The sequence below is a fragment of the Ovis canadensis genome, chromosome 1 (genome assembly GCF_042477335.2).
Source record: "Ovis canadensis isolate MfBH-ARS-UI-01 breed Bighorn chromosome 1, ARS-UI_OviCan_v2, whole genome shotgun sequence".
NCBI lineage: Eukaryota > Metazoa > Chordata > Mammalia > Artiodactyla > Bovidae > Ovis > Ovis canadensis.
Window position 1 is genome coordinate 10,959,580 of NC_091245.1, and position 24,325 is coordinate 10,983,904.

Below are 24,325 nucleotides of genomic sequence, written 5' to 3' on the forward strand. Positions count from 1 at the left end.
TGAACCCACACCCCTTGCAGTTGAAGCATGGAGTCTTAACCACTGGACTGCTAGGGAAGTCCTGTTTTTGAATTGGGGTGGTTTTCTTGTAGGTTTTAGGAATTTTCTATATATCCTCAGTATCCTTTATCAAATAGATTTGTAAATATAGTTGACCTTTGAACAGCATCGGGGTTAGGGGCACCAGCCCTCCATGCAGTGGAGCACCCACATGGAATTTATAGCTGGCCCTCTGTATCTGTGGTTTTTCCATATCTGTGTAGTACTGTAGTATGTACTGTTGAAAAAAATGCAGATATAAGTGGACCCATACAGATCGTATCTTTATACATCATGTACCTAAAAACAGAAAGAATTTTAAAAGTTTCATTAATGTCTTAAATTATGTAGAAAAATGACTTGAGTTATAAACCAAAGTTACAGTAATTCTAACTTTTATAATTGCCCATATATTTACCTTTATTAAGATCTTTATTTTTTATATGGCTGTGAATTACTATATTATTTTTTAAAATTATTTTTAAAATTTATTTATTTATTTTTGATTGGAGGACAATTGCTTTACAATATTGTGTTGGTTTCTGCCATATATCCACATGAATCAGCCATAGGTTATGTATGGCCCCTCCCTCTTGAACCTCCCTCCCACCCCATTCCCCCCCTAAGGTATCACACACAGCATTGCATTTGAGCTCCCTGCTTCACACAGTACCCTTCCGCTGACTGTCTAGCTTCACATATGGCAGTGTATACGTGTCAGTGCAACTCTCTTAATCTGTCCCACCCTCTCCTTTCCTGCTGTTTCCACAGTCTGTTCTCTATGTCTGCATCTCCATTGCCGCCCTGCAGGTAGCTTCATCAGCACTGTCTTCCTGGACTCCATATGTATTCATTAATATATAATATTTGTCTTTCTCTTTCTGACTTATTTCACTCTGTATAGGTTCATCCATCTTGTTAGACCTGAGTCAGATGTGTTCCTTTTTATGGCTGAGTAATATTCCATTGTGTACATGTGTTAGAACTTTTATTTTTTCAAATGAACAAGAGATTATTTAATTTTTGCAAATGACACACAAGAAGGACAGAAGCATGAATTCACTACAGTTACTTTTATCATCTCTTCCATCATCAACATTACTGCTAAGTAAGCTCACTTTTCCAAAACAGTCCTAATTCCAATTCTGTTGCATCCTGTTCTTCTTTATCCATTCATCTGATGATGGACATCTAGGTTGCTTCCATGTCCTAGCAGTTTGAAATAATGCTGCGATGAACATTGAGGTACATGAGTTTTTTTCAGTTATGGTTTCCTGAAAGTGTATGCCCAGTATGTGAATTACTTTCTGTTGCCCTTTCATTTCATTGTGCTGAACTTCCTTCAGTAGTATGAACTTTCTCAGGCTTTATTTATTTGGTAATGTCTTAATTTCTCCTTGAAGGAGAGTTTTACCAAATATAATAATCTTGGGTATCTGCTCTTTCTTTTAACATTTTGAATATATCAGCATGCTGGCGTACAGTCTTTCTAGTGAGTTCAGTTCAGCTCTTTTACTCAGTCGTGTCCCACTCTTTGTGTCCCCAGCAGACTGCAGCATGCCAGACCTCCCTGTCCATCACCAGCCCCTGAAGTTTACTCAGACTCATGTCCATCGAGTCAGTGATGCCATCCAACCCCGCTTATATGCTTACTGAGGACACCTTGTGTGTGATAAGTCAGTTGTGTGTTGCTGCTTTCAAGATTTTCTCTTTATCTTTGGCTGTTCAAAGTGTCTTTATGTGGATCTCTTTGAGCTTACCTTTACATGGTGTTTGTAGAGCTGCTTGGACATTTAAGTTCATGTTTTTCATCAGATTTGGGGAAGTTTTCAGTTATTAGTTTTTCAGATACTCTGTCTGCCTCATTTTGCTCTTTTCCTCCTCCTGGGACTCCCACAGTGCTTATGTTGGTACACTGGTTTGTGTCCTATAGGTACCTTACTGTGTTTATTTTTCTATCAGTTTTCTTCTTTTCCTCAGACTTGATAATTTCCCTTGTTCTGTCTTCAAGCTTGATGATTCTTTCTTTTGTTTGCCTAAATCTGCCTTTGAATCCATTTAGTGAATTCATTTTAGATATTGAACTTTTTGTCTCTAGAATTTCTTTTTTGGTTTCTTTATGTCTTTTCTCTTTATTGATATTTGTTTTGTCTATATAACATTTTATTGATTTTCTTCATATCTCCATATCAGTTTTTCTTGCCAAGTGTTGACCACTCATCATTCTGGTTTGTGAACCATTGACTGAGGTCATTTAAAAAATTCTGAAATCAGACAGTTGATAGAAATGATAATCACAGATAGTTAATAACTATATGGAAAGATTCTTCAAAAATGAAAATGAAAACAACTGAATGTAAATAAAACAGTGAAATACAAGCTTAAATGAAATAACATCTTTTTCCTACCAAATGGAGGATGATGAATAAAACTTTATGCCAAGTAGTGGAAGAGTTCTATAATACTATATTTGGAAAGAGTATCTGACCACAGAACTCTTTTTTTCACTTAGGGCCTCTTGCAGGTTTTCTATAACAAATATTGAGAGATGCAGCGTTACGGTATTCAGTTAATAAAAAAGATACAGAGAGGAGATATAACACAATATGCTAGGGCCTGTAGGTATCCCAAGATGAAAAAGATTCATCTAGAAAGTCATACTGACACATATATGTTAACTGTGCCACAAGTAACTGTAAGTGAAATATAAATGTAGTGCTACAGTGGAGTCAAGACTTCTAAATGGTTTATCAGAAAAGGCCTTATCAAAGAGCTTTACCCTGGCAGTCTAGTGGTTAGGACTCTGGGCTTCCACTATTGGTGACTTGGATTCAGTTCCTGGTTGGGGAAGTAAGATCCTGAAAGCTGAGTGGCACCTCACGCGCCCCCCCCCCCCCAAAAAAAAAAAGTAAGCATTGGAATTTCATCAGGTAGAACTCATTCCCAGTTGGAAGACAATAGTATGAGAATAGTATGATGAGAACTTTAGTGAGGAATAATAAATAACCTTACTCTATAACCATAGTAATTGTTTTCAGAACTTAGATCTCCTTTCTAATATCTCCTTCAGTGTTTTTGCTTAGGAAAAAGTCCAGCGTCTAAACATGACTAATACTTTGGGTGACAAACTGAGACAGTTTTGAGAGGAAACAGAGCATGTTAATGATTACATGGGGATAGTAGGCATAAGCTGAGATGCTTTGGGCTAACTGGAATATGTGGTCACCCTTTCCATAAAGAATGTCCATTGTTTGGCCCGTGATTTGCCATCAGCTTTGTCTTAACAGTGCTGACTTGCTTTAGTCCCAGAATTCTTACCCACCTAGCCTTTCTGTTGTTTGAATTCTCTGTTTTTTTCCTGCTAAGAACATTTACATTTGCTGTTCTTTTCTTGAATCTTTTCTTCTGTCTTTTCATTTAATTCTTAGTTATCCTTCAGAAATTAAATTATGGAACAATTTCCATTTCTTTCTTGACCTCCTCTATAAGTTAGCTAATCATGGAAAGTTAAGATTTTTTTAAAGCTGAAGATGTGTTAGAAATAGAAACGATAGTTCTTACGATCAGTTGAAGGGGGTGGTGGGTTTAGAAGGTAAATCATGTCCAACTCTTGCGACCTCATGGACTGTAGCTTGCTAGGCTCCCCTGATCATGGAATTTCCCAGGCAAGAATACTGGAGTGGGTTACCATTTCCTTCTCCAGGTGATCTTCCTGTCTCAGGAATCAAACCTACCATCTCCTGCATTGCAGGCAGATTCTTTATGAATGAGTCACCAAGGAAGCCCAATTGAATGGCAGAAAATATTTTGAGAGTTCTTTGAATTCTGGGGTGTTGGGGCTCCTACTGAAATGAAAAAAAGGAATCAGTGGTGAAAAGAGTAAATGTTAGAGAAGAAGACAGTGAAGGACATTTGACAGTTTTCAGTGTCTACTTGATCACTGAAAAATCCAGGTTCAACTTTCTGAAAATAGAGCTTTTGGTTTAGTTTTCACTGAAGAAGTTTATCATATGAACTCTTAAATTGTTGCAGATATTAAAACCAGTTTGAGAAAAGTGTTTATGGTGTTAGGCATTTTAGCAGTTATGTCCAGACAATTTGCAAAGTTGTATGGTGGATTTTCCTCATAGCTCAGTTGGTAAAAAATCCGCATGCAGTGTAGGAGTCTGCCTGCAGTTGAGGAGGTCTGGGTTCGATCCCTGGGTTCAGAAGATCCCCTGAAGAAGGCAGTGGCTACCCACTCCTGCTTGGAGAATCCCATGGACAGAGGAGTCTGGTTGGCTACAGTCCATGGGGTTGCAAAGAGTAGGACATGACTGAGCAACTAACACACACATGGTGGATAAAAGAGAAAATTAACATTTTAAAATAAAAATTATTGGTCCAGGATTCAGTAAATTTCTGTGGTTTTTTTTTTTGCCCACACCACACTGTGTGCAGATTTAGTTCCCCAACCAGGGATGGAATCTGGTTCCCTTGCAGTGGAAATGCAGTGTCCTAACACTGGACTGCCAGGGAATTCCCTCTGTGATTTTTTAAATGTTTAAATTTTTTCCCACAGGTGGTCGTGGGTGGTATTTTCACAGTATATTGGGATTTTTAGCCCCCTCTAGGGTTAGGGAACTTTAGTGTTCTATTTGGTAAGTAAAAATATGCTTTATTCCCAGTGCTTAATTTTTGGAATAAAGAGGGATAAGTCATTTTCCCAGTGCTTTCCTTTTATTTTAAGCAATGGATACATTTTTACAACCAAATGTTGTAGTGAATCCTAAATTTTAAGATAAGGGAGGATATCTTTTATTAATGTCATCTTATTGCTCCCTGGTGGCTCAGACAGTGAAGAATCTGTCTGTGATACAGGAGATGGGTTCAGTCCCTGGGTCAGGATGATACCCTAGAGAAGGGAATGGCTACCCATTCCACTATTCTTAGCTGTAGAATTGTATGGTCAGAGAAGCCTGGTAGGAGTTGGACACGACTCAGTGACTGACACTTTCACTGCATATTTATGATTTGCTAATCATATGCTAAATGCTTTTCCTTTAATCATGCTAACAATTCTGGGAAGTGTAGGTATCACAGTATCTTTATTTTATGGGTAAAGAAATTTGAAAGTAAAAATCCCTTAAAGTTGTAGCATTTATTTTATAATTTAAATATGCAACAGTTACATGTTTTGAAAGGGCTAGAACCCATAAGACTATTTTGGTAACTAAAAATGAACTGTATTTTTTTGTCTTAAGCTAATATCTGTATTCATTTGTTTATTTTTTTAATTTTAGGTTTTATGGTATTAAGAAAATCCTTGCCTATACAGAATAGTTATTACAGATTCTTAAAACCAGCTTGGCTTTTAAGTCCAGTTAAATCTTTTATGAAACTTGAGGATTGAGTAATACATTATTCAAAGCTAAATTACAGTTTATATCTAATTCTTACTTGTAAATATGCAGGTTAGACAGGAAGCACCCAAACACATTTAGCAAAACCACCATATGATAGCCAAGCTAAGTCTTACTTGTACCTTTGTTGTCACCCCAGTGTTAGATTTTAGGCCAAGCAGGTGTTCTGCAGTTCTGATGTAGTCCACAATTGAGAGTGGTGTTAGTGTTAAGTAAGCAGTCACCAACAGATGTGAATGAAAACAAAAGATCAAAAAGGCAAACAACCCAATCACAAAATGAGCAGAAGATCTAAATTAGACATTTCTCCAAAGAATACATGCGGATAGCCAATAGACACGTGAAAAGATGCTCAACATCACTATTATGGGTCTTTAAAAAGTTTATTTAGTTTAGTTTTACTTGGAGGATAATTGCTTTACAACGTTGTGTTGGTTTCTGCCATATATCAGCATGAATCAGCCATAGGTATATGGGCGCTCCTTCCCTTCTGAACCTCCCTCCTGCTTCCCACCCCATCCCACCCCACAGAGCACCAAGTTGAGCTCCCTGCATCATACAGATCTGTTTCGAAGAGTTGACTCATTGGAAAAGACTCTGATGCTGGGCGGGATTGGGGGCGGGAGGAGAAGGGGGCGACAGAGGATGAGATGGCTGGATGGCGTCAGTGACGTGATGGACGTGAGTCTGAGTGAACTCCGGGAGTTGGTGATGGACAGGGAGGCTTGGCGTGCTGCGATTCATGGGGTTGCGAAGAGTCAGACACGACTGAGCGACTGAACTGAACTGAACTGAATATATATGTTTCAATGCTGTTCTCTCAGTTCATCCAGCCTTCTTTCCCTGCTGTGTCCACAAGTCTTTCTCTATGTCTGCTTCTCTATTATTGCCCTGCAGATAGGTTCCTTAGTACCATTTTTCTGTTGTTGTTTAGTAGGTAAGTTTTGTCTCACTTTTCTGTGACCCCCATGGACTAGCCTACCAGGCTCCTTTGTCCATTGGAATTTCTAGGCAAGAATACTAGAGTGGGTTGCCATTTCCTTCTCTAGGGAACCATTTTTGTAGATTCCATATATATGTGTTAATACACAATACTTGTTTTTCTCTTTTTGACTTAATTCACTCTGTATGACAAACTCTTAAGTGCATCCACCTCACTAGAACTGACACAAATTTGTTCCTTTTTATGGCTGAGTAATATTCTATTGTATATCACATCACTGCATATTCAGTTCAGTTCAGTCGCTCAGTTGTGTCCAACTCTTTGCGACCCCATGAATTGTAGCACGCCAGGCCTCCCTGTCCACCACCAACTCCCGGAGTTCACTCAAACTCACGTCCATCGAGTTGGTGATGCCATCCAGCCATCTCGTCCTCTGTCGTCCCCTTCACCTCCTGCCCCCAATCCCTCCCAGCATCAGAGTCTTTTCCAATGAAGTCAGTTCTTCACATGAGGTGGCTAAAGTTACTGGAGTTTCAGCCTCAGCATCATTCCTTCCAAAGAAATACCAGGGCTGATCTCCTTCAGAATGGACTGGTTGGATCTCCTTGCAGTCCAAGGGACTCTCAAGAGTCTTTTCCAACACCACAGTTCAAAAGCATCAATTCTTTGACGCTCAGCTTTCTTCATAGTCCAACTCTCACGTCCATACTTGACTACTGGAAAAACCATAGCCTTGACTAGACAGACCTTTGTTGGCAAAGTAATGTCTCTGTTTTTGAATATGCTGTCTAGGTTGGTCATAACTTTCCTTCCAAGGAGTAAGTGTTTGTTAATTTCATGGCTGCAGTCACCATCTGCAGTGGTTTTGGAGCCTAAAAAAAGTACAAACAATAAATGCCAGAGAGGGGATGGAGAAAAGTGAATCCTTCTACACTGTTGGTGGGAATGTTCTCCATTTCGCTATAGTAAATCAACTATTCTCCAAGGTGAAATAAAATTCTGTGAATATGAAAAAAACAACAAAATCAAAGTGAGTCAACAGTAGATTCTCCCTTAATTGATGCTCTACCGTAGTAAGAAGTTCGAATACGTAGAGAGGCTAACATTAAAAGGAGATAACCATATAACACTGGAAATTGTACTTGAGGGGCTTCAGTGTGTTAAAAATATTATTTATTTAATGTATTTGAATATATATTTTGAAAATTTGTTTAAAAAACACTGGCATATGCTGACATACCATTTCCCTAGTTACTCTTGTTTCAGTTGTGCCTTTTGGTTTCAGTTGTGCCTTTTGGTTTTTAATATGCAAGACTTCATGGAAATAGTTTTCTTAATGCGTTTTTAGAACAGCTTAATAGTGATGTAGTTCATATGCCATGCAATTCACCCACTTAAAGCACGTAATTCAATAGTTGTATTTTCGCAGTTGTGCAGCCACATCAGTTTTAGATCATTTTCATCACCAGAAAAAGAAAAAGGCAGTGTTGTCCAAAAAACGCATTTTCTTCAGACACTCAAACCCCTTTCAGTGTGGCCCAGTGCTTTCATTCTTCGGCTTGCAGAGTCACATCTCCCATTTCCCTTTTATTCACATAGCTCATTGAGTGGAATGGGAGGTAGAGTGGCCTTTACTGTTTCTTTCCTTTTTCAGTGTTTACATAGTTGAATTCAGTTATGTTAAATGTGTTTAATGAATCATCTGCATGATAATTTTTAAATTTTCTTTTTGAAATTTTGAAATTTCACCAGGATGTGCCTTCCCGCCCCCCACTTTCTCTTTGGTATTTGGTATACCCATTCAATCTCAAATATTTATTTATTTATTTATTTTATTTTTTTTTAAGAAGTTCATCAAAATCGGGTCTTTCTTATGAAAGAGGATTTGGAGTACAACCTCAGACAGGAATCACAGCACAGTTCTCTCTTACAATGTCTATTTCACCGCACTCTGCCTACAGAGAGGAGCTAGCTAGTCAAGTTCAGAGTTCACTGGGGGGGTTGCCTTGCAAGTTTCAACCTCAGGCTCTTAGTCTCCTGGAGGTCAGATCAGCTAATGTCCAGATGTGTGTGTGTGTGTGTGTGTGTGTGTGTGTGTGTGTGTGTGTGTGTGTGTGTGTGTGTGTGATCAGCTAATGTCCAGGTGTGTGTGTGTGTGTGAGAGAGAGATCAGCTAATGTCCAGATGTGTGTGTGTGTGTGTGTGTGTGTGTGTGTGTGTGTGTGTGTGTGTGTGATCAGCTAATGTCCAGGTGTGTGTGTGTGTGTGAGAGAGAGATCAGCTAATGTCCAGAAGTGTGTGTGTGAGATCAGCTACTGTCCAGGTGTGTGTATGTGTGTGTATGTGTGTGCACGTGCGCGCACGTACTCAGTCACTCAGTCCTGACTCTTTGTGACCCCGTGGACTGCAGCCCACCAGGCTCCTTTGTCCATGGGATTTTCCAGGCAAGAATACTGGAGTGGGTTGCCATTTCCTTCTCCCAAATATTTATTTAGTTCAGGGAAGTTTATTTAGTTCAGGGAAATTTTCTTTTATTATTTTACCTGTTTATTGTTCTCTTCCTTGGATTTGCCTTTGAGATTTCTTTTATACCCAATTGCTTAATCTTTCTTGTTTGCATATAAAATATCTTCCAACTCTAACTTTTTGTTTTTGTTTTTTGGAAGTTGATTGAGAACTCTGTCAAAAGCTTGCCCAGCAAAATTTTTATTTTCTTATCTCCTAATATTTTCACATGTCTGCTTTTCATGGCCATCTGGGTTTAGTTTTTTGTATAGCCTCTCACATATCTCAGATAGCACTTAAAAGTAGAAACTTCTTTTCTGTAAATTGTTTCCTTCTGGAGTGGTTATTCTTTAATTCACCTTGAACGTTCTCTTTCGCATAGTTAATTTCTTTCAGAAACCTGGCATCCTTGGTTGTCTTTGTGTTCAGTGAATCTTAGATATTATTGATTTCTATAGCTAGCTGTTGTGTTTCGTTTTTAGTTATGTAGGTAGCTAGGTAGTTCTTTTTCCCTGAACTTTTCCCTTTGAATGGGGAGACTCACCTGTAGTTTAGTGGGTTTATCACGAAGCAGAGTTGCTTCTCTTCTTGCCTCATGGATGAATAGTAAGTAGGGAGGCGGGAGGTTGGAATGCTCACACTTGCCAAAATGAGGAGGCCTTTTAAAGACTAGAAGTGAAAAATGCTAGTTGTGTCTCTGTCGGCTTCTGAGTGGAGTTGCCTCTGCTTTACATTTCCCCTCCTCGGTGTCTGTTTTAAAGGTCTGAAATTACTTTATACTTGGCTCTGTTTGTGTCTTGGGCCCTAACATACTCAAAAAGGAATCATTTCTGTAATTTGGCTAACTTTGATTTAAAGAGCAGCAGATTTCTGGCTTTCGCCTGAGAGTAAAACCTATTGATGAGATTGTTCTGTTCAGTTTTGATTAGAAGTTTAACATAGTTCTAATAATAAGTGTTGTTAGTAAGTTCTCAGTAAGTGTTGGCTGTGTTTTATTATTATTACAAAAGTATATGGTCTTTTGTGTTACGTGATAGAAAAGTGATTTGTGGCTTTTCCAAATCACTTTGTTGTATACCTGAAACGTTGTAGATCAACTATACTTCAGTTTTTAAAACAACGTTAAAAAATAGCTTTTTTAATAGGGAGAGTATGTATATATCTCTTAATTTTTGGTTTGGAGGTTTTGGCCTGAGAACCCTTTTAACCATACTAAACTTTTGTTTTACTCTGTTTGGTAGTGTTTTTGTTTATATTGTTATGAATTTGCATACTTTGGGGGAAGATTACAGCTCTTACGGGAGGAAGAGGGATACTAAAAAGTATGAATGAAGAATGATAATAATGTTACTTTCCTTTTTTTGCTTTTTCAGTTTGAACAGAAAACTGGTGCAGTTTTTGACGAAATTGTAGAGAACTGTAAGTACCATTCTAAAAAAAAACAAAACCCGAAACAATGGTGTCTTAGATAGTAAATACAAGTCTAGAGAAAGCATTTATCTGTAACTGTGATTAGTTAGGGCTAATTAATGTGATGGTCCAATTCGATTTGGTTTAGATCTTATCGCACCCTCTTAGTGTTTTAATTAAGTTAATCTGACTTGTAAGAATCTTATTCTTTAAATATTCTTATAGTTATTACTATTGAAGTATAGCCATGGTTTGTGTATGTGTGGATCATATTGAACTTATCACTCAAGCTTTGTTTACAGGGTCTCTTAATTCTCTCGTCATATTTTTTCCATTGTTACATTATTTTCTTAAAAGAAACTTTGTTTCTTAGATTATAAAAGTAATACATTCAATTTTATAATACAAAAATGAATAAAGCAGAAAATGAAAACCTTTATCTTTACCATTCTCCAAAGAGAATCTGGTTTGAAATTGTAATATATATCTTTCCAGACTTTTTTCTATGAATGTAAATATATATCTTTATGTGATGGGTGGGAAGAATGTACTGTTCCTGCATTTTTCATACAACTGCCTGGACATCTTCTGTTAGTGTTTATGGACCCATTTTATCCTTTTTAGTGTGTGCTCAGTATTTTATTGTCTCACTGTACTATAAGTTAACCAGATTCTTCTTTTACATGTGTGATATTATTTTCAGCTTTTTACTGTTACAGTGTTAAGTATGCATTTCTGTTGTCTACTTATTGAAGTGTTTTTCTAGAAAAAATTCCAAGAATAGAATTTTTTCTTCCAGTTTTATTGAGATATAATTAACACGTTTTGCCTTATGTACATCATTAAATGATTACCACAGTACGTTTAGTGAATCTAAGAATAGAATTGATGAATCATCAAAGGATGTTCGTACACTTGTTTATGATGGATAATTTTCATCATCTAAAATTCCTAAGGCAAGGGAAATGTGCTTTTGTTTTGTTTTGTTTTCTGTTTACCTTCACTAAAGGGATCTGTTAGTACCTTCTTTCTCTTTGGAATTAGTTTGTTAATATTTTTTGAGTGATAACAGTTCTTTAGACTACATATTGAAAAGTAACTAGTGCTCCTGATCTTCAGTGGATTTAATTATTAAATGTCCTTTTTGTTGCGTGCAAGTTTCAAAACTAGACTTTTGCTCGCTTGTCTCAAGAAAAAAGATTTAGAAGTATACTGGTGTATTTCACAGAAATCAGGAAGGAGATAAAGAACACATTTCCTTCAGGGAACTCAATGAAACGTGATCATGGGCCCACTCTCTAGTACTGCCAAAAAGCAGTTATGCTCCAGTGACTTTTAGTCTTTCTCTGTATCCATTTTAGATTTTAAGTTGCTGGTAAAAAGATTATAATTAGTCCAGCTGGTTCATCTTTGAACCAGTCGTCTGTGGTTGGGGGAACAGGGTCAAAAAGTAAAACATGCTGTTAGAAGGTATTCCTCAGCCATTACTTCTCACTTTCAGCAAGTAATTTTTGATTTCCTGCTTCTGGATATGCCTTTGCTCAAGTCTGTATGCCAGAAATAGTAATTAATAGTAATAATAATTAATCAAATAGCTTTCTAATGATGCTTTTTTGATTGGATACTTTTTTGTGAAAGATGTTGCAGTGACAACAATTTTAAAGCAGAAATCTCAAGGCGGTAATAAGCATGCTGCTATATGTGGGTCTTTACACAGAACATGTGGAATTTATGTTTCTGGTGCAGGTAATCTTTTTTGCTCCAGCCCTGGAAACATTTTTAGGCTACGGGTTTGCAAGCAGGAGATTTTAAACCAAATTTTGAATGCAGTGGTGTGGTAAAGATTACCATTTATCTCCCTCTTTCTGGTAGTTTATAATTAAGGGGCTGTTGAAGGCAGAGAAGTAACTAGCTTGGAAGAGGAGGCTGCTCTGCCTCCACAAGGGAGCTCAGGAACACAGACCTCTACATACAGAGAGAAGGGCAGACTGCTATATAGATGGTGTTCTGGAAGTTTCTGATTCCAAAGATGGTCATCTGAGGCCTACCATTTTGTCTTGATGTCTAGAAAAAAGGGAGACTGTTTCTCAGGCAGGTGCCTGAAAATGTCTTGTGTAATACCAGACCTAACTGTGTGTTCATTGCCCAAGACCACTAGGATGGGAACTTCAAATATTTGTTTTATAAATCAAGTTCGGCCCTTCTAGGCTGCAACCTTTTGGCAAACTACAGTGTCTGCTAATGTAACCCCATCAGTGAGGACTTTGGGAAATTTGGTTTAAACATGAAAATAGTTAAATTGGCGTGCCAAATATATAGTGTTGTCAATGAAAGAGATTTAAAAGAAAAAAAAAGTCTTCAGTATTTTATGCCAATCAGAAGAGAAAGTAGAGTTGTCCACCTTCTAGTTTGTCATTTGTCTGGAGAATTGTGCTGTCGATTTTTTAAGGTAACATGTTGATAGTAGAAATGACTGATGCATAACTCATGTTCCTGTAACCATTGCTTCACATTATTGATGTGCAGTTTGAAAGAAGTTAAAAAATAATTTTTATTGATATATAATTTATTTACAATGTCAATTTCTGCTATACAGCAAAGTGATTGCATTATACATTTTTTAAATATTCATTTCCATTTATAGGATATTGAATATAGTTCCCTGTGTTTATACAGTAGGACCTGGTTGTTGTTGAGAGATTTAAAAAAAAATGCTTTTAGATAACTGCTTCTTTAAATCAAGGACTTTCATCAATTGAATGGCTCTAAGGTAACCACCAGGGAAGAATCCACTTGCCAGTGCAGTTTCAATCCCTGGATTGGGAGGATCTCCTGGAGAAGGAAATGGCCACCCACTCTGATATTCTCTCCTGGGAAATCCTATGGACAAAGGAACCTGCTGGGCTACAGTCTGTGGGGTTGCAAAAGAGTCAGACACGACTTGGTGACTAAATGATAACAACAAAGATAACCACCTGGTCATTTACCAGTGGTTAATTTTCTTACTGATAGAAAAAGTTCATTGAATGTAACAGACTCGACAACTTCAAGGGAAAAATAAGAGCATTGTTGAATTTTCATGTGCAGTCTTTGGATTAAAAAACTACTCATAATGTTTTGATCACTTGCAGTATACCAATTTATTTGTGAAAAACTTTACATGTATTACTTTTTAAAAATCTTGATCATTATAAAACTGGTAGATTAGATTCAACTATGTGTTGATATAACAGAAACACAATAGAAAAACTTATTTTCAATGTGAAAAAAGCCTAGATGAAAAAATGCTCTGGATATCAGGAATACAGGGTGTTCTGGTTTTCTTTATCACTTCCTTAGCATATGGCTTCCATTCTCTGATGTTCTGAGATGCCTGCTGTGTCTTCAGCTTGTGATGGGTTAGGGAGGAAGGCAAAAAGGCATATTCTCAATGGAATCAGCCTCTTAAAGAACTTTCCTAGAAACTCTACATATATACATTGGTTTCCATTTCATTAGCCATCCTGATTTTGAAGAAAACTAGGATTGTCCTTTAGCTGCGCCTGTGCCAACAGTAAAATTAAGGATCTCTTAATGAAGGGAAAGGGAATTGTTACCAGGTATGTAATCTCTGCCATAACAACCCTCTAGATGAAGATATTACAGCTGTTTCTGTGTTACTAGGAGGAAACTAAGGCTTAGAGACATCATTTAAAGTGGTACAACCAGGATTTGAATGCAGGTTTATCTTAACTCCCAAGCTCCTCTAAGCTCCTCTTAAATCTCGTTACCTATTTCTGAACTGCCCCCTAGTTCACTGGAATCACAGGTTTTGAATAGTAATTATTTGGTAGAAATAAAAGAATATTTTGTAAAGTAATTTAAATATATTTTAATGAGTGTTAACCATGACAGGTTTTTGGGGCTGTCTATCAGCAGTCAAGAATCCGCTTGCAATTCAGGAGACACAGGAGACGTGCGTTCAGTCCCTGGGTTCGGAAGATTCCCCTGGAGGAGAGCATGGCAACCCACTCCAGTGTTATTGCATGGAGAATTGCCATGAACAAAGGATCCTGACAGGCTCCCGTCCATAGAGGTGCAGAGAGTCAGGTGCAACTGAGCACACACAGTGTCAACGTCAGTTTGTGTTTGAACCCTAACCCTAACCCTGATTTTACCCACTCCAGTGTTATTGCATGGAGAATTGCCATAGAGTTGCAGAGTCAGGCACAACTGAGCACACACAGTGTCAACGTCAGTTTGTGTTTGAACCCTAACCCTAACCCTGATTTTACCCACTCCAGTGTTATTGCATGGAGAATTGCCATGAGCAAAGGATCTTGACAGGCTACCCTCCATAGAGTTGCAGAGTCAGGCACAACTGAGCACACACAGGGTCAATGTCAGTTTGTGTGTGAATTATAAAATATCTGTCCTGTCAGTGCAGTTCAATTTTTAAAAGAACTAATAAGTTGAGCAGTTTTTTTTTTAAATCTCAGAGCTACTTAAAAATTTCTGTTTATATGGCCTATTGCTGAGTATTGTTTTTGTCCTTCCAGCATTTGAAGGAATATCTTCTTTATGAAAATGTTGAAATCAAAACCTAGAGTTGTCTTTAAAGATATAAGCATGGGTATAAAACTGAGATGACTTTAACTTAAAACACCTCACCATTCTTAATAATTTTCTATTTATTAAATAAAAACATAGATTCTTTTTGAATTAAGCATTGTATTAAGTTTTTAAACTAATTTTTGCTTTATTTCTATGTTGCTAAAAGGAATATGTATTTGAAAACGTTACACTTTTATTTTAAGATTGTTATCTTTAAAACTGAGTGGTGACAGGAAAACTTTGAGTCTGAAAGGAAGACATGAGTTGTATATGAATTTTAGTTTATGTTGATAACTAGTAGAAAAGATTGGTAAAGTTGAAAGTATAAAATAAATGTTTAAATATAAGATGATTCAAATACAGGGTTCTCATCCATTTTCCAATGAAAAGATCACAACACTTAAGTTTTTAATATCTACAGTGCATGTTGTCTTAGACATATAGATGAAAATCAGATGTCTGTTGATCATGTTAATTCAACTACTTGTTAATTTAAATATATACATCTTTAAGCTTCATGTTAAGTAATGTTAATTTAGAAAATACTCCTTTTCTCACAGTTATTTTGTGAAAGAATTTTAAGTACCTAACATGCATGTTTTAGAAATTTGACCTTGTTATCACTAGTGTCATTTCTTAAATTAGTTAATAGTTTTCTAGAGCGTACTGTCTGAATTATTTAAGATAAAACATAGTTTGAATTTGCATTCTTATTACTGATAATGTGCTGCTTAACAGATCACCATAAACTTAGTGGTTTAAAACGACGATTTTATTATGCTTGTCGATCTGTGGCTCAGATATTCCGGAACGATACATGTGAGATGTCTTATTTTTGTTCCGCAATATCTTGGTTCTTGGCTAGGAAGATTTGAAAACTCAGTAGGGAGAATCTGGAAGTGTGTGTGTATCACATTTATCCTTTCATCTGTTGATGGACATTTCATTTACTTCTGTGTCTTAGCTATTGTAAATAGTGCTGCTGTGAACATTGGTGTGCATGTATCTTTTCAAATTAGTGTTTCATCTTTCTTGGATATGTGTCCAGGAATGGAATTGCTGGATCATATAGTAACTTCTTAGTTTTTTAAGAAAACTTCAGATTGTTTTCTGTAGTGACTGTCTCAGTTTATATTCCCACTAACAGTATAGGAAGCTTCCTTTTCCTCTACGCTCTCTCCAGCATTTATTATTTGTGAACTTGTTGATGATGGCCATTCTGATCAGTGTGAGGTGATACCTCATTGTAGTTTTGATTTGCATTTTTCTGGTAATTAGCTGTTGGAGAAGGCAATGGCACCCCACTCCAGTACTCTTGCCTGGAAAATCCCATGTGCGGAGGAGCCTGGTAGGCTGCAATCCATGGGGTTGCTAAGAGTCTGACACGACTGAGTGACTTCCCTTTCACTTTTCACTTTCATACATTGGAGAAGGAAATGGCAACCTACTCCGGTGTTCTTACTTGGAGAATCCCAGGGACAGGGGAGCCTGGTGGGTTGTTGTCTATGGGGTCGCACAGAGGTGGACACGACTGAAGCGACTCAGCAGCAGTAGCACCAGTAATTAGCTATGCAGAGCATCTTTTCATGTGCCTGTTGGCCATCTGTATGTCTTTAGAGAAATGTCTATTTAGGTCTTATGCCCATTTTTTGGAGTGAATTGTTTTTTTGATACTGAGTTGTATGATGTATTTGCTTATTTTGGAAATTAAGGCTTTGCCAGTCACATTGTTAGCAAATATTTTCTTCCATTCTGTAGGTAGGTTGTCTTTTTTTTTTTTTTTTAATGGTTTTCCTTTGCTGTGCCAAAGCTTTTAAGTTTGGTTAGATTCCATTTATTTTTGCTTTTACTTCTTTTACCTTGAGAGACTGACGTAAGAAAATTTTATGTCTGAGAATGGTTTGCTTATGTTTTCCTCTAGGAATTTAAGGTTTCATGTCTTATCTTTAAGTTTTTAAGTCATTTTGAGTTTATTTTGATGTCTGGTGGTAGGGAGTGGTCTAACTTGCCCAACACCACTTACTAGAAAGACTGTCTTTTCTCCATTGTATATTCTTGCCTCCTTTGTTGAGGATTAATTAACTATAGGAATGTGGGCATATTTCTGGCCTCTCTATTTTGTTCTGTTGATCCATACATGTGTTTTTGTGCCAATACCTTTATGTTTTGATTACTGTAGGTTTGTAGTATTGTCTGAAGTCTGGGATGTTATTCCTCTACCTTTGTTCTTTTTCCTCTGAACTGCTTTGGCAGTTCTTGGTCTTTTGTGATTCTGTGTAAATTTTAGGATCATTTGTGGAAAATGTCATGGATAATTTGATAGGGATTACATTAAATCAGTAGATTGTGGTGTATAGTATGACCATTTTAGCAATATTACTTCTTCAAATCTGATATCAGTATTTTATAGTTTTCAGCATATGTCTTTTACCTGCTTGGTACGGTTTATTCCTATTTTTTTTAAAAAACAATTTTAAATGAGATAATTATTAAACTTTCTGTTTGTGACTTCATTGTTAGTGTAAAGAAATGCAACAGATTTCTATATATTGAACTGTGTCCTATTATCTTGCTGAATTCATTTATTCTAATTGTTTTGTGTGGAGTCTTTAGGGTTTTTTTATGTAGAATATTGTATCATCTGCATACAGTGACAATTTTACTTTTTCCCTTTCAATTTGGATATGTGTTCTTGTTCTTGTCTGATTGCTGTGGCTAAGATTTCCAGTACTGTGTTGAAGAGCAGTGATGAGGGTGGACATGCTTGTACTGTTCCAGAATTTAGCAGGAAGGCTTTTAGGCTTTCTCTGTGGGGTGTTACACTGACTGTAGGTTTGTCAAAAATAGCTTTTATTATGTTGAAATATGTTCCCTTTGTACTTGTTTTGGTGAGTTTTTATCATGAATGGGTGTTGAATTTTATCATTTAGAGTTTCTGTTGCCTTATTGGTTTTCAGTTTGGAAAATCTGTCCATTGATGTCAGTGGGGTTTTAAAATCTCCTACTGTTGTTATGTTCCCCTCAGTTTTTTAATTTCTGTTAGTACAATGTTTTATGTGTTTGGGTGCTCCTGTACTAATGATCCTTTTGTCATTAAATAGTGTCCTTCTTTGTCTGCCTTTATGACTTTTGTTTTAAAATCATTTTTTTTCCTGAATGTTGCTCTTTCTTTCTTGTCATTGCCATTTACATGAAATACGTTTTCCATTCCCTCACTTTCAATCTGTTCATCTCTGTTGCCCTAAAGTGGGTCTCTTGTAAGCAGTATAATTGTACATTCTTGTTTTATTATCCAATCAGCCATCATGTGTCTTTTGATTGCAGCTTTTACTCCATTGATATTTATAATTGTTATTGATAAATACATATTTATTGCCATTTTTCCTTGCCTGTCTTTATAGTTTCTAACCACATTTTCATTATTGATCAGTATATTGTTTGGTTTTTCTTATTTATGAATTTCATATTATTTTTGAATCATTCTATATGTTACCACTTTGTTTTTTCATTATGCTTGGTATTTGTCTGTTTTCCTTGTTTAGCGCTCATTCATTCATCACTGATGTGTAATTCATTATTAACACTCACCCTAATAATTTCTGTGTATTCATTCTTAAATGTGGTAAAAAACACATAATGCAGAATTTACCATCTTAATCATTTTTAAGTGTACAGTTTCGTAATACTAAATACGTTCACATTTTTGTGCAGCAAATCTCTGGAACTATTTTGTCTTGCAAAACTGAAATTTCTATACCCGTTGAACAAAAATACCCTCCCCTGTTAAGGTTTATATGTGTTGTAACATGTATTAGGGTTTCCTTCCTTTTTAAGAATGAGTAATACTCTGTTGTATGGCTAATACCACATTTTGTTTATCTGTTTACCTATTGATGGGCATTTGGGTTGCTTCTGCCTCTTGGTCTGTGTGAGTAATGCTGTAAATACCACCTTTTGATATGCTTGTTGGCCATTTGTCTTCTGGCAGAAATGTGTTTTTCAAGTCTTATGACTATTTTTGATTTTTTATTCTTACTGTTGCTTTATGAGTTCTTTATGTATTCTGGGTACTATTCCTTATCAGATGTATGATTTGCAAATACTTTATTCCGTTCCATGTGATGTCCTTTTACTCTGTTGATAGTTTCTTTGGATGTGCAGAAGTTTTAAAAATTGTTTGTCCCATTTGTTTATTTTTGCTTTATGTTGCCTGTGCTTTTGGTGTCATATACAAAAACATATTCCCTAATCCAATGTAATGAGTTTTTCCCTATTTTTTCTTTTAGGAGTTTTATACTTTTAGGTCTTCTGTTTAAGATATATCACAATTTCAAACTCTACTTTACTGTCTATAGACTTCTTGATATTTCTAGTTTTTCCGTTGCGAATCTTTCCTCTGTGAACATCCTTGTATGTCTTTTGATTCATATAAGAAAGTATCATGTGTGGAATTCATGTGGTGAGTCTCTGTCAAAAAACAAATTTAGAATTTTTTGGTTTAGAACAGGAATTGGCTAACTGTTTCTCTAAAAGGCTAGATAGTAAATATTTTAGATATTATGCCATCTCTGTTGCAGCTTATTCAACTCTGTCTTTTCAGCATGAAAGCAACCATAGACAATACATGAAGAGGTTAGTGTTTGTTTCCAATGAAACTTTATTGGCACTGAATTTTGAATTTAGCATTATTTTCATGTGTCTTTTTTGTTTAACTGTTTGAAAATGGGAAAATCATTCTTAGCTCATGGGTTATGTGGATAGGACACAGGCGGCTTTTGGATTTAGCATGCGGATAGAATGTACATGCCCCTGCTCTAGCGTGCATATGGAAGGTGATTGCTCAGGCATTGGATGTGTCCATTCTCAACTTACTACAACTGCACAATTTACTGTTTTCATTTGTTTATATTTCTACCATTGTTTAGAGTTTTGGTCACTATGCATCTGGACAACACTTATTACTGCACTTAAATATTTTGTAATTATAGTAGGTATAACATGGAATTCATTTTTAAAATATTTATATTTAACTGCTTAATAATGTAGTTGAATATTTTTTCATGTTTTTGGCCCTTTCTGGTTCCTCTCCTGCAAAATCAGTTGCCCACTTGCTGTTGCATTGCTGACCTTTTCTTAACTGCACTGTAGGAGTTCTCTTAAGTACCCTAAAGAAGAAACTTATCAGTTATAAATATTAAAAATAAACTTTCCCTCATGACCTGACCTAATAAGTCTTTGCATAAGCTGACATTAATTTTAATATATTTGAATGATAATAAATAGTCTTTTATGACTTGATCTTAAAAAAAATTTTATTTAGGTAAACCTTTTCTAGGCTAACATCAGAAAGATATTTCATGTTGTTTCCTAAAATGTTCATTGGTTTTACCTTTAACACATAGCTCTTTGAATTCTCATAGAGTTAACTGTTTAATGGTTTTGGTTAGGGAACTAATTTATTTCTTGCCATAATACTAACAAATTATCTCATTACCAATCATCAAATACTGTTTTCTTCACACAGTTACTTGAAAAGCTATTCTGTAGTGTATACCTATGGGCTTTCCCCCATTTTTGTTTATTTCTGTGCCATGTTCTTTTAATTAATTTAGCTTTGCAATAAGTCTTGTTTGATAACCTGATAGTTTACATATCCTTGAAAATTTTTCTTCAGGAATGTCTCAACTATTATTGTTACTGTTCATTTTAGAAATACTTTACCAAGTAGCTAATTGTAAGAGCAGAATTTTGATGGGCTGTTTTTTGAGTCTGTCAATCAACAGATAATTGGCATGTTTATGATATTGACTGACTGTGAACTTTGTGTGTCTTTTTGTTTATTTAATTCTTTATTGCCTTTCAGTAAAATTTTATAATCTATAAAGATTATCTTGTAAGCTTTTTATTTTATATTTTAGCATGTAAGTCTTATTTAATTTGATATTTATTTTTGTATGCAGGATAAGATTTTCAGATGAGTAACTAATTGTGGTAACATGTTAAATAACTTATCTTTTCATCTAAATAGTTGATATTCATCAGTGAACTCATTTGGCACTACTGAGATGTATTTAAGTCATATATATGTGGGAATCTTTTTCACATTCTGTTAACATTTACATAGTAATATTTCTCATAAACATTTATTGCTATATTATCTTCACTGATTTTATTAATAGTATATATTATAAGAAATATGTTAATACTGTATATTTTTTGGATTTGAGGTATTGGTGTTTCTCTGCTCTGTCAAGCCAGTGTCTTAGTTTTAATATCTGTTACTTTAAAGCTTTTCTTTAGGCTCTTCATCCACTAAATTTTAATATGATTTATTGAATATCCAAAAATAGTCTTTTGGAATTCTGATTGAAAATGTATATATTTATATGTTATTTTTTGGGAGAATCAGTATTTTACTATATTTTTCTGTTCAGAAACAAACTAGATTTTAATACAGATTTTGATTTATGCCATTTACTTAATTTTTAGAGTTGCTTTCAAGTAACTGTATTGTGTTTTTCTTCTATCACTTATTCTTAAATATCTTAATTTTTGTTAAGTATAATGGTTCTCATATTTTATCATTTAGGGATAATTATTGTTGGTTTCGGTCACATTTGCTAAGGCTTTATTACATTAAAAACTTCCATTTTACAAGGAATGGCCGAAGAATATTTATGTATTACTGGACTCAATTTGCTAATATTTCATTAAGGATTTTTTCTGACAGACTTTGTGTACAGCTGGAGTTATATCTTCATTAAATGTTTTATAGAATTCCCAGGAAAACCACCTTGGCTTAGAGATTTATTGGTGTGAGTTTTTTTTTTTTTCTTTAAGGCATCCATTTCCCATTTATTTAAAAATTTTGAGCATAATTGTTTTCCAAAATATTTTTGATGTCAGTTGTCGAACCTCTTGCCACGAAACCTCAGTTCCTGACCCTGAAATGCTACTCTTTTCTGTGAGAATGAATGTGCCTCCAAGGGACCTGGCGCATCATGCACTTTTCACAAGGGTGTGCAAGTGCTAATAAGTGAGTCCTTGTGAGATGGAATATGCATTTGGTATGCACTTTAATTTTCCTAGGTATATAGAATACTCTTTCAACTTTGTCCTTTAATACTAAAGGAAAGGAGAAATCGTATACATGAGTACTAAAAAATCTGATTTCCAGAAATCCAAACAATATCAAACAACAGTTGTCCTTCAGAACCAAATATGTGACTGTTAGCTAGTGATTTTTTTTTTCTTTCTCATTCTTTCTTTTGAAAGTGAAAGTCGCTCAGTTGTGTCTGACCTTTGTGACCTCATGGACCGTAGCCCGCCAGGCTTCCCTGCCTGCGGAATTTTCCAGGCAAGAATACTGGAGTGGGTTGCCATTTCCTACTCTGTGGTGTGGGGTTTTAAGTTATGAGTTCAGAATTTTCAATAAATACAGGATTATTTATATATTTACTCTTGTGTCAGGTTTGTTATGTTTTCAAGTAGTTTGTTCAGTTCACTTAACTGGTCTTTTCCTTTTAGGTTATAATTATTTTAAAAGTGGGAAGGAGGGGCTTCCCTGGCAGTACAGTGATTAAAACCCTGCCTTTCATGCAGGCAGTGCAGGTTCAGCCACTGCTCAGGGTGCGAGGATGCCACATGCCTAGGGGCCCAAAAACCAAAGCATAAAACAGAAGGGATATTGTATGACAGATTAAAAAAGACACAAAAAAGTGGGTTCCCATCAATAAAATCTTTCTAAAAAATAAGTGAAAGGATGGATACTTTGCTGACAAAGATCTGTCTAGTCAAAGCTATGGTTTTTCCAGTAGTCGTGTATGGATGGGAGAGTTGGACCATAAGGAAAGCTGAGTGCTGAAGAATTGACGCTTTTGAACTGTGGTGTTGGAAGAGACTGTTGAGAGTCTGTTGGACTGCAAGGAAATCAAATCAGGCAATCCTAAAAGAAATCTGTCCTGAATATTCATTGGAAGGACTGATGCAGAAGTTGAAGCTCCACCACTTTGGCCACCTGATGCAAAGAACTGACTGGCTGGAAAAGACCCTGATGCTGGGAAAGATTGAAGGCAGGAGGTGAAGGGGACAACAGAGGATGAGATGGTTGGATGGCATCCCCAACTCAAGTTTGAGCAGGCTCCTGCAGTTGGTGATGGACAGGGAAGCCTGGCATGCTGCAGTCATGGGGTTGCAAAGAGTTGAACACAATTGGATGACTGAACTGAAGGATGGATAGTGGCAGCTGTTCATGGTTTTAATTTACATTTCCCTGCTGACTAAAGATTTCAAACATTTTTTCAGTGTGTGTATTAGCCTTTCTTAAAATGTTTCATTTGTAAAGTGTCCCAAGTCTTTGCCCATTTTTTGAATTGTTGGTTTGTCTTTTCTATTATATTGTTATTAGGGTTTTTTACATATTCTGGATACGAATCTTTTGTTTTATAGATGATTAGATAGAAATAGTTTCATTGAGATAGACAAAGCTGTGGTCCGTGGGATTAGATTGACTAGTTTTCTGTGATTATGGTTTCAGTGTGTCTGCCCTCTGATGCCCTCTTGCAACACCTACCGTCTTACTTGGGTTTCTCTTACCTTGGACGTGGGGTATCTCTTCACAGCTGCTGCTGCTCCAGCAAAGCACAGCGGCTGCTCCTTACCTTGGATAAGGGTTATCTCCTCACCACTGCCCCTCCTGACCTTGAAAGTGGAGTAGCTCCTCTAGGTCTTCCAGTGCCCACACAGCCACTGCTCCTTGGATGTGCCCTGCCCTAACTAAGCCATGCCGTGTGGGGCCACCCGAGATGGGCAGGTCATGGTGGAGAGGTCTGACAGAATGTGGTCCACTGGAGAAGGGAATGGCAAAACACATCAGTGTTCTTGCCTTGAGAACCCCATGAACAGTATGAAAAGGCAAAATGATAGGATACTGAAAGAGGAACTCCTCAGGTCATTAGGTGCCCAATATGCTACTGGAGGTCAGTGGAGAAATAACTCCAGAAAGAATGAAGGGATGGAGCCAAAGCAAAAACAGTACCCTGTTGTGGATGTGACTGGTGATAGAAGGAAGGTCTGATGCTGTAAAGAGGAATGTTGCATAGGAACCTGGAATGTCAGGTCCATGAATCAAGGCAAATTGGAAGTGCTCAAACAAGAGATGGCAAGAGTAAACATTGACATTCTAGGAATCAGTGAACTAAAATGGACTGGAATGGGTGAATTTAACTCAGATGACCATTATATCTACTACTGCGGGCAGGAATCCTTTAGAAGAAATGGAGTAGCCATCATGGTCAACAAAAGATTCCGAAATCCAGTACTTGGATGCAATCTCAAAAACGACAGAATGATCTCTGTTTGTTTTCAAGGCAAACCATTCAATATCACAGTAATCCAAGTCTATGCCCCAACCAGTAACGCTGAAGAAGCTGAA

General features: G+C 36.4%; 1 protein-coding gene across 7 annotated transcripts in view; it reads left to right on the forward strand.

Annotated features, from left to right (window-relative positions):
* Nucleotides 1–24,325, forward strand: part of ZMYM4 (zinc finger MYM-type containing 4) — a 169,037-nt gene that overhangs the window by 43,556 nt on the left and 101,156 nt on the right. For all 7 annotated transcript variants that reach the window (XR_011256232.1, XR_011256238.1, XM_069586190.1 and 4 more), the window contains exon 2: nucleotides 10,263–10,308. Coding sequence is in view for 2 of the 7 variants with exons in the window: in XM_069586190.1 (XP_069442291.1) it covers nucleotides 10,263–10,308 (46 nt within the window). In the remaining 5 variants the exon portion in view is untranslated. The remainder of the gene's footprint in view (nucleotides 1–10,262; nucleotides 10,309–24,325) is intronic.